A 16149-nucleotide genomic window follows, 5' to 3' on the forward strand; every position below is an offset into this window, starting at 1 on the left:
AACACATCCCACTCAACTGTTTTCACTGCAGTTGTGATTTTGGTGACATAGTTCTTAATTCCTTCCTGGAATCCAAAAGTCCCCCTCTTTCAGTGTAATCTGCCAGATTACACCTCCTCAGGAGCTTCCTGGGTATAATCTGAAACTGGTCCTCATATGTGGAGGTCAGGATTGAGACCACAAGTAAAGAGACAATTCACCCCAGATCGGTTGGTGACAAATTTAATAAACAAGGAAACGCACATACGACGCTTGTCTTTGAGTGGCTGCAGGACAAGTAGACCTCCATACTCACACACTAGAATATTAAAAATTTATATAGAGGCTTTAACTGGGTTCAGCCACATATACCATCCAGATGTCTCAACATCAGATCACTGTCTCAAGGCTATGTCCTTGGGGCAGCTTCTGGGAGCTGGGAAGGCAAGCAGAGTACACATGCTGCAAGGACAGGGGAGGGGGTGAGGAGCAGCCAACTGCCAGAGTCCAGCTCATGGGTCAAGTTGTGATCATATCCTCCCAACGACCTCCCCCAACACAGGGCATCAAGCCCTTTATACCACCCCTTTGCTAAAGACCCAAAACTACCAAATCCTTCAAGGGATGTTGGCCTGGAGCTCCGAGAACTCAAATGCAAGAGCATTTGATATTCAGCTGTGTGAAAACCAGGTGTTCACCAGGCCGTAAACTTGAAAATGAGGCTGTCACTACTCACAGGGGCCTTCCATGATTTCATATGCTGTGGTCTTTCTCAAACGTGATGGAGAAGCCAGGGGTCCCTGGAAGTCTGTTCTCCAGTTCCACAAACTATGAGATTACTATGTTTTCATTTCAATCACCCTCTAAATATGCTATCAGAACCTCTTCTGGATCATCAGGATAGTCAGTCACATGACACCAAGACTCATATCTGAGCTTTTGCTTGGGCTCAAATCTGTGCCAAGTGACAATCCAAAGTGTCACAGTGTCTACGTGAACAGTTTTCGTGGTAGAGGAAAGAGATGGGACAATGGGATCACCATACAGCCTGGTAGTAGTCTGGAGATGCTGTAACACTCAGACCATAATCATGTCACAAGCAAATGTGTCATTGGATCCCAACTGTCAGATGTAACAACCGACAATGTAATAGTGTAAATTGGCAGATGTAAGACACTGCCACCACTCTTTAGCAGTGACAATAGTCGTAAATATTCAATAACCAATTCTTCTATTTAATATCCCAGAACTAATTAGTTCAGTGCCCATTTTAATGTTGTTTTTATAAAACTACAATGCTAAAACTATAAGTAATTGAAGAAGAAAACTTTAAAGAATCAAGAGACCTTGCTTACTGGCCTAGTAGAGTATGTGGTTTGATTGTCCAAAAGCAGAAAAAAAATTAATTTACATTAATAATGTAAATTATAATATCAGAGTCAAAAGAAGAAATCTATAAATACAGAACCAGATCTGAGCTACATCTTTCTACAGTTATATCCACAACAGTGATTTAATTTCATCAGAATACATCATCTGAATCATGCCTGGTGGAAAAGTTAGGCTCTCTGTTCCAAAGAAAGGGACATTTCCTGCAGTTTTTAAAGAGATTATGTGGATGGTGAGTATACCTAAAAGTCTAGAAGAGGCAAAGAAATCAAGGCTGTGAGACTGCACAGAAAGTAGTGAAATAATAGTTCTCTTTTACATGCAGCATCTCCTCCCCGGCCTATCACCAGTCTACAGGGGTCCTCCTCCCCCCAGCTAAGTCCCAGTCCCAGACTCACCCACCGAGCTATCCTCATTCAATTACTCTTGTTAATTTCAGTTTACCACCTTTACTATTTCATTTTATATCTTAGTTTTAGCTTTCTTATTGCGTAAACACATGAAGTTTATATTTGGCCTTATGTTTACATATTAGAATTCGGAAAAAAATAATTTAACTGTTATTAAGAATTATTTATCTTTAAAATCTTTAACCCTTAAAAGGATACATTATACAACTTGAGATATACTGGCAACATACAAACTATATGGAAAATGTAATCCAAATAGGAAAGGAAACAAAGCAAAACAAAACCAATCAGTTTGGCGCTAGTCATCTGATATTTGTAAGATTCATGAGCTCTGAGGCTTCTCCATATCGACCCCCAGGGAATTCCCTAAAGTGTCTGGGTCCCGACATTCTCATACTCATACTGCCGGATGGCTGTGGGATGGACTGCTTCAGCTTGAAAGGAGAACCTTACATCACCCCTCCCTCCTACGTCTGAGCCCACATTCTATGCCTCAGTTGCCATGAAGTCATTCATAAAGGGCAGTGATTATAGGGTCCTGCCCACCTCTCAGCCCTGATGTGAAATGACACTGAGATAATATAAAGGAAAGCATGCTGGGAACTAGAAAATTTAACACAAAGTCCTCTGACCAAGCTATCCCCTCCAGCCTGAGTTCAAGCATTGATATTTAAAATGAAGTTAACATTGTACGTTCCCCCCAGGTGTGAAGTGAGGAAGATGGGGTGGCCTCTGTCAGAGGCGGCGACGAACCAGCCAGGGAAGGCCACGGACTCGAAGGTGGAGGTGCTGCCATTCTTTGAGTGATAGAAGAGGAAGGGCTCCACAGGCTCAACTTCGTTGTACAGATCCAGTATCTCTTCCTCCTGAAATGTGACAGAGAGCGCCCAGGAGGAGAAGCAGAGACTGTTTTGAGTTGTTCAAAGTTACTTGCGCACAATCAGTAAATTTTCCAAAGTTTGAGAAAGCCTTATCCCTCTATTAAAACAGGCCTACAAGCAGCAGAGTGAGCACACAATCTCACCTTCCCAGCCCCCAGCCTCAAATCCAGAGACGGAATAGGAATGACACAAGGAATAGGCTAGGAACAAGTGGGGACATTCGAACAATGAGTTGGAACTCTCCTCACACAAGAGCCGAGTGGAGGAAAAGGAAGGAGATACAGATTTGCAGCAATAAACCAAGGACCTCTCCTACCAAAGCTGCAGGAGTGAGGGCCGCCTCCCTGCAAACACCACTGTTCTAACCAAAGTTCGGTGTTAGTCTTTGACCAACTGCCAACATGTGAGAAAGGTCAGTGCCATGAAAAAGACACAAGAGGGTCTAACAAACCAAAAGATTTCCATTCAAAAAACAAACAAACACAAAGTAAATAGAGCAATTAGAAAATGCTTTCTACATCATATATAGAAGCTTATTTTATATATTTATATACTATGTATTTAAGTAAAATAAGTATTTCTAACTAAATCACACATGCACAAATATCTCTACAGAGCCACTATACAGGAATGGCCCATAATTCAGCCACATTCAAACCCCCTCCCTATCTCGTTACCAGATTATTTTCTTCATTAGTTCCGATTACCATCGGATCCATCAGTCATATCATTACTTCCAGACTTGTTCATCACTGCATTCCTCAACACAGAGAAATTTAATAGAGATGCGTTTAGTAAATAAAAAGACACTTTCTCGTTTCAACTGCAATACGTCCTCCTCCTTCCTTTCAACTTCTGGCCTGGGAAGGACTGGGCTATAGTTCCTATCCACCCTCCCTAGCTTATGGCTGCTCTCTAGCAATTCATCATTTTGGCTTTCTTTCCATCATTCCCATTACCATTTTTGCTGTCATTCTACCATCTTAAAAAATAACTGTTTTGATTGCCCACCACCATTCCCAGCTCCCCTTTGCAGAAACCTCCCTGTAATAGTTGTCTATATATGCTGTCTCGGATTTCTCCCCTCCTCTCCCTCTCTTAAACCCGCCCCCATCCAGCCTTTCACCTCCAGCACTGCAGGAACACTGCTGTCACCAAGGTCCCTAAGGACCCACACATGGCAGAATGCAATGGTCGATTCTCAATCCACCTGAGGACAAAACCACAATAGAAGTGTGGCTTACTAGACAGGATGTAGCTGAAAATGTAATTCTCAGTCCTCCGTCATCACACCCTACATTCACTCTGTCAGCAAATCCTGTTGCCTCAATTTAAATAAAATATTTTCGGAATCAGACTGGCTTCTGCCTACCTCCACTGCTATCCCCTTATCCTTCAGATCTCACCTAGATCACCTCGAAGTCCCCCACAGGACTTTCATCACTGCCCCCCACCACAGTCTGCTTTCAACTAGCAGCCAAAAGAATTATTTTTAAACCTATGTCCATTCATGTCACTGTCCTATTAAAAACATTCCAATAATTTCCCATTTCCCTCAGATTAAAAGGCAAAGTCCTTATAAATGCTGGCAGGGCACTTTGTAACCTGCCTTTATCTCTCTGAACTCCTCCCTAGTTCATTCCTGTTACACTGTTTTCTCCACTAATCCTTGCTCTCTCCACACCCTGCTGGCTAACTCTCTTGTTGCCTTCTGCTGTCTACTAAAATCTTAGCATGCCTGCTGCACCATTTTCTACAGCAGCCCAACCCACCTGGGTCTAGCACTGCCGGCCTCTCTACCCTGCTGTCTCAGAGGACATAACACACTTAAAGACATCACCAAGTTATCCTTCATGATACTTATTGTCTACCATTTCTCTCCTCCTGCTAGAATCCACGCCCTGTGAGGGCAGGGTTCTCTGCGGTTCTGTGCCCTGATGTATGTCAGACAGCCACAACAGTGCTAGAGGCCAGGAAGAACTCACACATTTGCTGAACTGAATGTTAAATTAAATTGAATTGAATTAAACTGAAGTTTATGGAACTGAAGTTTAAGGAACAAGAGTAAAGATTAAAATTTCAGAAAATGGCAAGGGGAGAATGATTTAGCAGACAGGACAAGCTTAAAATGGAATCATGACTTGGAAGATGGAACCAAGAAATTCTCCCAGGACGCAACAAGAAAAAAAAAAAAAAGGATAGAAAGTATGGAAAATTAGACGAGATATTAAAGAGGGATCTAGAAGTTCCAATGACTAAGACATAGCATTCCAAAAGGGAAGATAAGGCAGAATGAAGGAGAGAACGTAGTTGAAGAAACAATGGTTAGGAGTATCTCAAAATTCAACAGCGAACACCCTCAACTAGTGAGGGGCAGGATAACTCAACTGCACGCACATGACTCGAAAATATCTAGGAGTATTAACAATGTTTAAGAATTGGAGAATGTTTCTTTTTTAATTCTAAAATTAGATTATCTACCAAATAAACATCTTATAAAAGAAATTGGCCTTGTTTTTAAACATTATTTTTCATACTCACCTTCAGTTGCAATGTAGGCTGCCCTTCAATGTCCTCACAAGACAGACACATTTCTGGATTCTCTATTCCCAAATAAATGGGAACCCCTCTGCCTTGCCCAAGCAACTCTGGATACTTGCATGGGACAACAGTGACAGTGACTAATGAAGATAAGAGGGGAGATGGTGTCAGTTTCCTCCTGAAGTCAGGACAAGGCTAGCATCTTTCAGGTGGGGCAGGAAGCAACATTAAGAGTGTCATCCCTGCTACCCCAGACCCACCAAATGGCCAACTACCGTATTCATTCATTCATTCATTCATTCATTCATTCATTCATACCGCGTACCAGTCACGGCCCTAGGAAATAGAACAAACACACAGAGTTAAACAGATGGCAGACCCTGCCCTAGAGATTGTCACACCCCTGCTTAAACACCTGGAGGTGGGAAGCTCCAACCCCAAGCAGCCCCTCTGATCCTTGAAGAGTTCTGTCCATTGGCAAGTTTTGCCTAATGTGATATTGAAATCTGCCTTCCTGTACCCACTCATTTAGTCCTTTTAGGACACCTTGAAGTCAGGCAGAATAAGATACTCCTCTTCCATGGGACAGGCCATCAGTCACTGAAAGCAGTTCTCCTGCCCCCCAGGAGGCTGCTCTACCCTCTCTGCTTTCTATACCCTAGTCCAGACAAACTTCTCCCTGACATGGCTTCCCAGGCAAGTGTGAAATTCTCCTCCTTCCAGGTGGGCCCTATTGTCAAGCCACGCTTCACAAAAGGCCAGTGCCAGCATCTCAGGTGCACTAATGTGACCCCTCCCTTGCCTCCAAGGCAGCAGCCACGGGATGACCACTCACCTGGGGTTACATTGTTACTCCGTGGAACTGTCACAATGGTCTGACCCTGAAGGACCCACACCTGCTGATTCAAGTCGGAGACCTCCCCAGTATGAGGTTTATTCACTGCAGTTTAAATAGAAAAGAATAATGAACAACCATTATTATTAGGCAGCTTTGCTAGATGCTAGGCCCTTCAGGAAGGAAGGCCCAGGGTTTATATACCAAAACTGACAGCAGTCACATGACCCTCAGCTCAGCCTTTCTTTCTGGGAAAGCTATGGGTTGTGGTGAGGAGGGCCAGGGCTGCAACTGGTGTAAGAGGGTCAACTGTTCCATAGCACATGTGTGTCAAGGCCCAGCTACTCCCTCTGATGCCTACTCTGTGCTTGGCTTGGTGCTAGGTCTGGAGATAGAGCAGAGAATAAGCACTGCTCCCCACCCTGCGGAAGCTCACTGTCCAGGGGAAGCTGGAGAGCACTGGATGGTAAGGGCCATACACAAAGAGGGGTAGAAAATGCTGGGGCATATCCAGAAGATCCAGAAGAGACAGGTATGAGTGCAGGTGTCCCAGGCCTCCAGAGCCCCATCTCAACATCACCTGCTGTAAAGGGTTCTCCAGAGAAAGGGACTCCTCGAATGCATGTCATAGTGGGGTTGTCTCAACACCTGTGGGGACAGTGATAGGAGACATGAGCATCAGGAGACATTTCCAAGACCTTTCCAGGACACTGGTTACTGAGATCCTCATTCTGGACAAGGAGCCAGGAAGCCTGGCCTGACATAACATCCTAGTCAGAAAATCTGAGCCACCTCCTAAGACAAAACTTCAAGGTAGGGACAGGGAGGAGACATCAGGCAGAACTTCCTCCACCAAAGATCCAGCCAGTGACAGTGTCTTCCTAGAAGTTCTAAGCCAGGCATGACTTTGACCTTAAATACCCACAGCTGCCTAATGCCTGCGTCTCCTCCTCCTTCCCCCATTGACTTCTGCTTCTGCCTGGGGGCAGGGCAGCTCTGCCAGGATCCTAGCAACTCGCTGGGAAGTGGGAAAGTGAGAAGAAGCTAGACAAGCACTGGACCAGACACAGAGTCTGGCAGAGCCCCATCTCCTCCCTGAGTCCTAAAGCACAGAAAAAAGGGAAGGCTGAAAAGTTGGACCTTTATCAAAAGTGCAGGGGACTGAATCACAGCTCCAACAGCTCCCAAGAGCAGTCACGGGCTCTGGCAGAGGCTGCCATTTATTTGGTAGAATGGGGAGGTGCCACCTACCTTGGTGGGGTGTGGCAACTGTATGCCAGAAGATCCTGTGAGATTCAGATGGAGAAATGACAGCATCAGCCTGAGCTGCCAGAAAAGGAGGCACCGAGCCACGCCCACGGGGAAACAGAGCTGATGACAGACCCCAGGCTTCTCAGCAAGGGGAGACTGAGGGACTTCCCCAGAACTCAGTTCTCCTGCCCTGTCACTCAGGCGACAACTGGAAATGCCAGGCCCTTCACAAAAGGAGTCCATCTACTGGGGCAGGCAAGCTTGCCCTCTACATTTCCACGAAGGGAGTCCTGCGATTGCAAAATCAGCTGTGGGCTCCAGGCAGGGTCCACATGGCATTCCTGGCCATCCAACCACGCCTGAACCACCTCAGGCCACCCCTGAAAAGAGGGCTAGGCTGAAAGCTCCCCCACTGCACTCTCTCAGCACCTCTACCCCCTTGGGAAGCCACAGGTACTAAGCAGCATATCCTTCACCGAGGCAAGCTTGGTCCCTGGTGCCCCCAAAATGCACTGGATTCCAGAACTGCCTAACGGCTAAAATGGTCAGCAACGATCTCTCTTAAAACTGAGCCCCAGGGGTGCCTGGGTGGCACAGCGGTTAAGCGTCTGCCTTCGGCTCAGGGCGTGATCCCCGCATTGTGGGATCGAGCCCCACATCAGGCTCCTCTGCTATGAGCCTGCTTCTTCCTCTCCCACTCCTCCTGCTTGTGGTCTCTCTCGCTGGCTGTCTCTATCTCTGTCAAATAAATAAATAAAAATCTTAAAAAAAAAAAAAAAACTGAGCCCCAGGGGCGCCTGGGTGGCACGGCGGTTGAGCGTCCGCCTTCGGCTCAGGGCGTGATCCCGGCGTTATGGGATCGAGCCCCACATCGGGCTCCTTTGCTGTGAGCCTGCTTCTTCCTCTCCCACTCCCCTTGCTTGTGTTCCTTCTCTCGCTGGCTGTCTCTATCTCTGTCAAATAAACAAAAAATCTTTAAAAAAAAAAAACTGAGCCCCAGATCCCAACTTACCCCCACCCTCTGTTCTAGTAATGTAGGGCATTTGTAGGTTCTCAGTGAATGGTAACAGCTATTATTGCTTTTTTTTTTTTTTTTGGTACAGTGTTACACGCCCACCCTCCATCCACTGAGATCAAGCACAAAAATTTTCTGCGGCACAAGCTAACTTGGCTGAGGTGAATTTCAAAAGACAGACTGGAAACAACTTCATATTTACCTACCTACCTAGCTGGGGGGTGGGGGAGGGAAGGCCTAAGATAGAACCTTCTAGGCAAGCACCTCCATGAGCTCCTCTTCCCAGCCCTGAAAAATTCCTTGCTCAACCTTTTTTCACCCCATCTCCTTGTTGCCCTTGGAGGAACATGATCCTTTCCTGTTGAGGCCTCAATCCCATCACTTTTGGCTTTCAGTTTATCTGGTAACCCAGGAGTGATAATGAATTCAGACATAATTGTGTTCAAAGCCAGGCTCAGCCAGTGTCACCTCTCTTGGGTCCTCTCTGTTCAATTGAAGAGCCTCTCCATTATGTATCAGTCAACATACCTCCTTTCTTGGGATGTTCACAAAAAAATGGCATCTAAAGGGTCCTATCATCTGGCCCCCAAATTCCTTAGTTCTCTGTTTCAATCAGGATCTAGTGTGGAAAGCAGAACCCACACAAGGAATTTCAAAGGGAACTAGCTGGTTACAAAATATGTTAGAAGGCTAAAGAGTAACAAGAAGGTGCTGAAGTATCCCTGATATTAACAACTGCAGGAAAGAAGCAAGAGGGAACAAAAAAACTGTCTTATGATGACATGTGTCCCCTTCAGCCTCAGCCTCTTATTCCACTGACCTTTCCCTCATTTCCCAACATTCAGAGACTCCAGTACTTTCCAGAATCACCAGTAATCAGTATCCATTCTGAAGTCCCCAGTTTAAAACTTTGGTGTGAATGAGTATCAGAGAAATTAGAATAAGAGTGATGGTGATAAGAGGGAAGAACTGAACCACTGGGGTGGATCATTGAGGAGCAGAGAGCCCATCTACTGAAGAAATGAACCAGAACTTTTGTCTTAGAGTAGAAGGGATGGATAATATGATTACATGATACCCTACCTGTATTTGAGAGGACCATCAATATTTATGCTGGTTATAAAAAGTAAGGAATATGATTCTGCTATGTAAACATAACCAGTTTGTCAGATTCTTTCTATTAATGTTCTATTGTCATATACAACAATGAAAATTACGCACACCACTAAGTGTGGCTTGAATTGAATTCAGGTAAGTACTTGTAAAGCCAAAGATCCTAGACATGGAAATAATTTTAAGAGATCATAAAGTCCAGATTTCAATTTTTGAGCTCTAAGATATTATCATCCATGCTTGTTTGGTATCAAGTCCTGCTATTTTGCTAACTTAACATGCCCATGATCTTGATAGTGGAGGGAACATCAATAGAAACCAGGCAGAGGGAGAGAGCTTGGTCATTCACCACCACTAGAATATCTAAAACCTATCCGTAGATGCACAATCTCCGTAACAATGTATTCATGTAGGCAAGCTGACGTTCACAGTGAATAAAGCAGAACGAACCGTGAAGCAGTAGAGGTTATATGGCCCCACAGCTGACAAATACAGAATCAAATTCATAGTAGACCTGGGCTTAGAATCTGTAACTCCCAATTCCCCAATCCAGGGCTCTCTGCTCCAGTGCTCGTCAGCTCCCTTGGGGCTCCTAAAAGGACCAAAGCCACTGTGGTTTACATCCTATCAAGGGCTACCTACAAGCAGGGCTGGCAGTCTGGCCTGGGCATTGCTATTGGGAGAGAACTGGAACTCCCCTTGGTTGAATAATGGTGCAACATGATGTTCACCATGGACCACAGAGAACAGCCTGGGCCGTTCGTACTTGAGTAGATTTGGGGAAATGGGAAAATGCCAAGGAAATTCCCAGGGTGACCTCTGCAGGACCGCCTTTACCCAATGTGGGTGTGATGATGTAATTGAACTTGCCCAAACCTCTGCTCCTCCAAGCAGCCCAAGCCCATTGTCTAAGATGCTTCCCTGTGGGCTGACCCATCCTCACGTCTTTCCTGAAGCTGGGTCTTCCATGAAAACTCAGACTTTCGGTTGTGGGCCAACATTGTTATTTAGTAGCTTCCTCTCCTTCGTGTGAAAATGAAAGATAAATTTTTACTATTATTACTATTATTAACATGTAATGTATTGTTTGTTTCAGGAGTATAGGTCTGTGATTCATAGTCTTACACAATACACAGCGCTCACCACAACCCATACCCTCCCCAACGTCCATCACCCAGCCACCCTATCCCTCCCACCACTCCAGCAACTCTCAGTTTGTTTCCTGAGATTACGAGTCTCTTATGGTAAAATGAAAGATAAATTAACAAAAATAACCCCCAAACTCTTCATCAAAATGTCAGAAATTAATAGAAGCATTAAAGGCATCAAGACAAAAGAATCCGGGGTGCCTGGGTGGCACAGCGGTTAAGCGTCTGCCTTCGGCTCAGGGCGTGATCCCAGCGTTATGGGATCGAGCCCCACATTCAGGCTCCTCCACTATGAGCCTGCTTCTTCCTCTCCCACTCCCCCTGCTTGTGTTCCCTCTCTCACTGGCTGTCTCTATCTCTGTCGAATAAATAAATAAAATCTTAAAAAAAAAAAAAAGACAAAAGAATCCAACTACACAGGACCAACATCAAGGAAGGTACAGTTCTCTAAATTTAAAACATCTATTGACCAAATTGTACACTTATGTGCAACCAAAAAATAAAAAACAAATAGCTAAAGCCTTCATCACACAGCTTGTGGTAAAACACTTAAGGAAAAGTTTAGGTTAAATGCCTGAAGTTTGAAATTCCTAGACAAAGAGCCAATGACAGAGAAATTTTAGCACAATGATCCACATCACAGAAAATGCAAAAACCATGAAAGAAAAGATGATAAATTGAACATCATCAAAATTTTAGAATCTTGGACAAACTTGGACAAAACACACCATGGGTGAAAGTTGTAAGATAAGGTGCTACAAGAAAATATTTGCACTACATCTAACAAACTAATACCTAATATTCAAAGTTTTTAAGTAGTTCCTACTAGTTTTTAAAATGCAAGTAATTATATAGAAAAATAAACAATAGATGTAAAAAGCATTTCGCTGAGAAGAAAATATAAATATCCAACAAATAGAAGTAATTATAGTTAACCATACTAGTAATTAGCAAAATGCAAATCAAAGCAACAATGAGATTCCATTTCCACCCATCAGGAAGACACAAATTAAAAAGGTGATAGGCAATGGTGGTGAGGAAACAGATTCACTCACTGTATGGATGGATGTGTGAATCAGCACAGCCTTTTGGAAAGCAGGTTTGCAGGAGCTATTAAAAATCTAAACGTGCGTACCCCTTGACTCATCAATTCTACTTACAAGAATCTATAGGTTAAGTTTACTTTCAGCTTCAAAAGCTGAAAAACTCCAATTCAAGGTGATCAAAATATCAGAAGTCCAGAAGTAGCACAGGATCAGAACTGCTGATCTGGTCATTCCATAATGTCACCAAGGATCAACATTGAGTTCATTCTCTTCTTTTTTTTTTTTTTTAAAGATTTTATTTATTTATTTGACAGAGATAGAGACAGCCAGCAAGAGAGGGAACACAAGCAGGGGGAGTGGGAGAGGAAGAAGCAGGCTCATAGCGGAGGAGCCTGATGTGGGGCCCGATCCCATAACGCCAGGATCACACCCTGAGCCGAAGGCAGACGCTTAACCGCTGTGCCACCCAGGCGCCCCGAGTTCATTCTCTTCTGAACGGACATTCAGTACTTAAGGCCAGTTTCCCTCATGTCTGTAAGATCATTTTCTGTGAGAATCGGAACTACAGGCTCAGACATTTACATCTTTGCAAGAAAGAGAATGTCTCTCCCACGTCAAAGTCTTTCAAGTCTGCTTGGGTGAACTTGAGAGCCATTCTGTGCCAGTCAGGTCCTAACAAGAAACATATGACACATTCAAAATTTGGCAATTTGAGGTTAATGTAATAAAGGGGTTAGTTATAAAGATGTAGGCAGAGTGTAGGGAAATCCCAAGGCATAGGTAATGCTGAACCCCAGGGCTAGTAACAGTAGGATACACCTCTTATCCCCCATAGGCCTGAATGGACAAGAGGAGGAAACAGCTAGTTATCAGAACCCACAGAGAGAAAGAGAGAGAGAGCTTTGTGGAGAGGGCAACGTAAAAGAAGCCATGACGCTTAACTGACTGAGCCACCCAGGCACCGTGAATCACTGAATTCTACCTCTGAATCTAATAATACAGTATATGCTAATTAAATGGAATTTAAATTAAAATATTTAAAAGAAAATAAAAAAAAAAAGAAGAAGAAGCCATGACCTGCCTCAAGAAAAACAGCCTGAGGTGACCCCAGAGGGAAGGAACCAGGAATAAATATCCTGACCTCACACTCTTCCCACCCTCCAATTTCCTTCCAGTGGATTGTGAAGGGTCCTTGGAAGTCATCCAGCATAGGCTAAGCCTTTTGCCCCTGAGGTCCATGTTCTTCCTCCATGAGTCAGAAATCTGTCTTCCCCATCCCAAGTGAAATATAAAAAGACAGCAGCTTCTGAATCATCGCAAGTTAGGTCAACGTGGTCATACACCCAACTGAAAGTTTTTAAAAGCCATTCCCAGTGTTATTTGTATAAGGTGGTTAGAGGAAAACACAGGAGTGGGGAGGGAACAGTTAAGCAGTCAATTGAGAGACTACTTGCTTTTGTAGCTATTCCCAAAGTCTAATTTGGTAACCACAGTGGCCTTCTCCCACCATCTATCCAAAATTGCCCTTGCCTTCTCTGAGAATCTCAGCAGGATCCTCTTCTTCACCTTGAGGGTAGATCAAACCTTTGTTTCTAGGGACTCGGAGCCCTTGGTGCTACAGTTTTCCATTGTCTGAAACTACCAGGCAGAGGACTAATAAGATCTGTTCCAGGGAATCCCTTGGGTTCCAGACACGGTCCTGTGTACCTTCAATGAGTACAGCAACCTAGTTTTCCCTGAATAATCAGGATTCACCACCCCAACCAGTAAGGTGACTCCTTTCTACCTGTTTATTCAATGACACAGGGGGCCAAATGGCTATTGGGCAATCTCAGCTTCTAATTCCTCAGATCCTAGACTGTATTCCCTAGTGGAAGCATTTCATTCCTTGACACTAGAACCTCCTTTCCATGGAGCTTAGGGTCACATAACAAGAAGAAAAAGTTCCTACAGTATGTCATTTGGTTTAAGAGTACGAGAGGCTCTTTCCCATTCCACCCTTCAGCTCTTGAACCTCTGCGTTCCCGTCATGAGGAAGACAGCAACAGTTATCAACCAGCGGTTTAAGGAATACACTGCTTTCAGTAAGACAGCACTCTTTCAAAGTGCTGTGCTCTACTTGGCACCACCTGTGACTCTTCAAAAGACCATTCCACTATTTTATCAAGACATCTGCACATGGTAAAGCCAATGATGGTGCAGGTAGAAAAGCCAATGAATTATTACATGAGTGTGAACTTGTTGCCACAGTGCCCTTACTGAAAAATGTAACCCTTAGTTAGAAATGACGCTATGTGGGACATCTCAGATAGTCATTCAGTAAGTCTGCAAATGGTGTTGTTGGCAGAAGTACTATGAAAGTTGAGAAGATAAATCAATACACAAAATTTATATGTATCTCTACAGGAAAAAAGCATTGACCTCTTTATAATGGAACAGTCCAGTACAACCAATCTGCCACCAGGGAGCTGGCTGGTTTCACTAGGAAATGGTGCCTCATCAGGTGTTTTCTGTCGATCTCTGCTGATGATGGACGGTTTGAGCATTCTTCAGTGGCAGTAACCAAATTGAACTTGTTTAGGGGAAATCAAGCAGCTGAGTCCTTACATAATCTCCATATCTGCTACCACGGTCACTTTGTACACGGACCCATTGAGTAGGCAAGTGACTGGGGAAGATTGACAACCACAGGTTGGGACACTTCGACCTCTTATTTATTTAGAGCCTCCTCTGCAGTAGATTCCCTTTGGTAGGCACTTAATTGGAAAACAAATATCTTCACATTTCCCATTCTGTGCCCGTTTTGTAAGGTTCACCTGCATACCACTCTCTACACCTCCTTGTAGCCACTTTCCTAATCTTTTTCTTTCCAAGTTTCTGCCCAGCTAGCCAACTCATTGGCCCACAGATCAATGTAGATCTGTATCACAGATCTCCTCCAACATGAAATGAATAACCAAATATGTTACCTCAAGTTCTGCCCAATGGGAGGATTTCCCTTCATCATTATTTTTCAAGGCAACCTGAAGGGGCCATAGTGAAATGGCAGTAGCCTTCTATTTCCAGCTGGGGCCAGCATACTATGCAGATCCATGCATACAACCCATCAGGCCTACACTTTCTCTCTTCTATTCTAGATCTCGCCATGAGACTCTGGTATGAATTAAGAAATGGGTGGAAAGGCTGTAGGAGCAGATACCATGGGAGTCTGAACTACCAACTTATGAGGTTGAATTTTGCCTTTCAGATATGCTTGGGCCTGGTCTCCTACACACCATTATTTTTTAAATAGAGTGTTCCTGTGCCTGTCCTATTTTATGGTTTGGTGGATCAGGTCATTCTAAACTCATGTTGGGCAGTTTAAGTAGGATAGTCATTTTATGTCTCATGGTTAGGAACAGGGAAATTCAAATCAAAACCACATTGAGATACCACCTTACGCCAGTTAGAATGGCAAAAATTGACAAGGCAGGAAACAACAAATGTTGGAGAGGATGTGGAGAAAGGGGATCCCTCTTACACTGCTGGAGAGAATGCAAGTTGGTACAGCCATGGTTCCCCATTGCCTGAACAATAAAGTTCAAACTCTTTGGCATGGCTCAGGACCTGGCAAGGGGGAGAAGTATACTCAGAAGGTGCACACTGGGAAGAATGTAAGCAAGGTAATATTTACAAAATTGCAGACAGGTTTACAGAAAGCAACAGGAGGCAGTGAAGCACAGGGAGGGGGGTGCAGGAGCTGCCAACAGCTGGAATCCCCTATCCCCACACCCCCAGGAGGAGGAGAGGCAAGGGGCTTGTGTCAGTGACTGGTATACCCAGAAATGAATTATGGCTTCTGTATCAGAAAGGAACACAGCTAGTGACAACTTGGGGGGGGGCACTCTAATCAAACTTTCTTCCCTCCCTCTGATCTCCCATTGCCTCAGCACAATCAGAAATCAGAGGACAAGAGACTGCTGAAGCAACCCACAAGGTCAGTCTCACAGATACAGAGCAGGTAGAGACATGGAGCACATCCTCCTGTGGCTCAGGGGCACCACTTATCACCTGGATTCTGGGCCCAGCCCGTAACTGCCAACCCACTTCCAGGTGCTCCCTGCTCCAGGCTGTCTGCCTCAGTTTGGCCAAGAAATCTCTCTAGGGGTGCCTGGGTGGTGCAGTGGGTTGAGTGCCAGACTCTTGCTTGGTGGTGATCTAAGGGTCATGGGGTCAAGCCCCACATGGGCTCCATGCTCAGGCATACTCTGCTTGGGACTCTGTCTCCCTCTCCCTCTGCTCCCTGCCACCCCACTCTCCCTCTTGCTCTCTCTCTTTCTCAAATAAATAAATAAATAAATCTTTAAAAACAACCAAAATAAGAAATCTCTCTAAAACTCAGACCTGGGAGAGGAGGTTAAGATGGTGGAGGAGTAGGGGACCCCTTTTTCAGCCGGTCCCCTGAGTTGAGCTGGATAGGTACCAGACCAGCAGGAACATCCACGGAATCAGCCTGAGACGCAGGAAGATACATCTGGATCTCTACAAATGAACATCTCCAG

At 44.6% G+C, this 16149-nt stretch overlaps 1 protein-coding gene across 3 annotated transcripts in view; it reads right to left on the minus strand.

Moving 5' to 3' along the window:
* Positions 1 to 206: 206 nt before the first annotated feature.
* LOC100483962 (interleukin 36 gamma) overlaps positions 207 to 16149 on the minus strand; it is a 41249-nt gene continuing 25306 nt past the window's right edge. The window contains exons 1-5 of one of the 3 annotated variants that reach the window (XM_034659515.1): positions 7287 to 7384; positions 6616 to 6683; positions 6036 to 6140; positions 5201 to 5340; positions 207 to 2644 (exon numbers count right to left, since the gene is read on the minus strand). In XM_034659515.1, coding sequence (XP_034515406.1) covers positions 2435 to 2644; positions 5201 to 5340; positions 6036 to 6140; positions 6616 to 6664 — 504 coding nt within the window. In that variant the 5' untranslated portion in view covers positions 6665 to 6683; positions 7287 to 7384 and the 3' untranslated portion in view covers positions 207 to 2434. Of the gene's footprint in view, positions 2645 to 5200; positions 5341 to 6035; positions 6141 to 6615; positions 6684 to 7175; positions 7197 to 7286; positions 7385 to 16149 lie in introns of those variants that run through there. The other 2 variants (XM_019807085.2, XM_034659516.1) reach the window with 2 other exon arrangements.

The sequence above is a fragment of the Ailuropoda melanoleuca genome, chromosome 4 (assembly GCF_002007445.2).
Source record: "Ailuropoda melanoleuca isolate Jingjing chromosome 4, ASM200744v2, whole genome shotgun sequence".
Classification (NCBI taxonomy): Eukaryota; Metazoa; Chordata; class Mammalia; order Carnivora; family Ursidae; genus Ailuropoda; species Ailuropoda melanoleuca.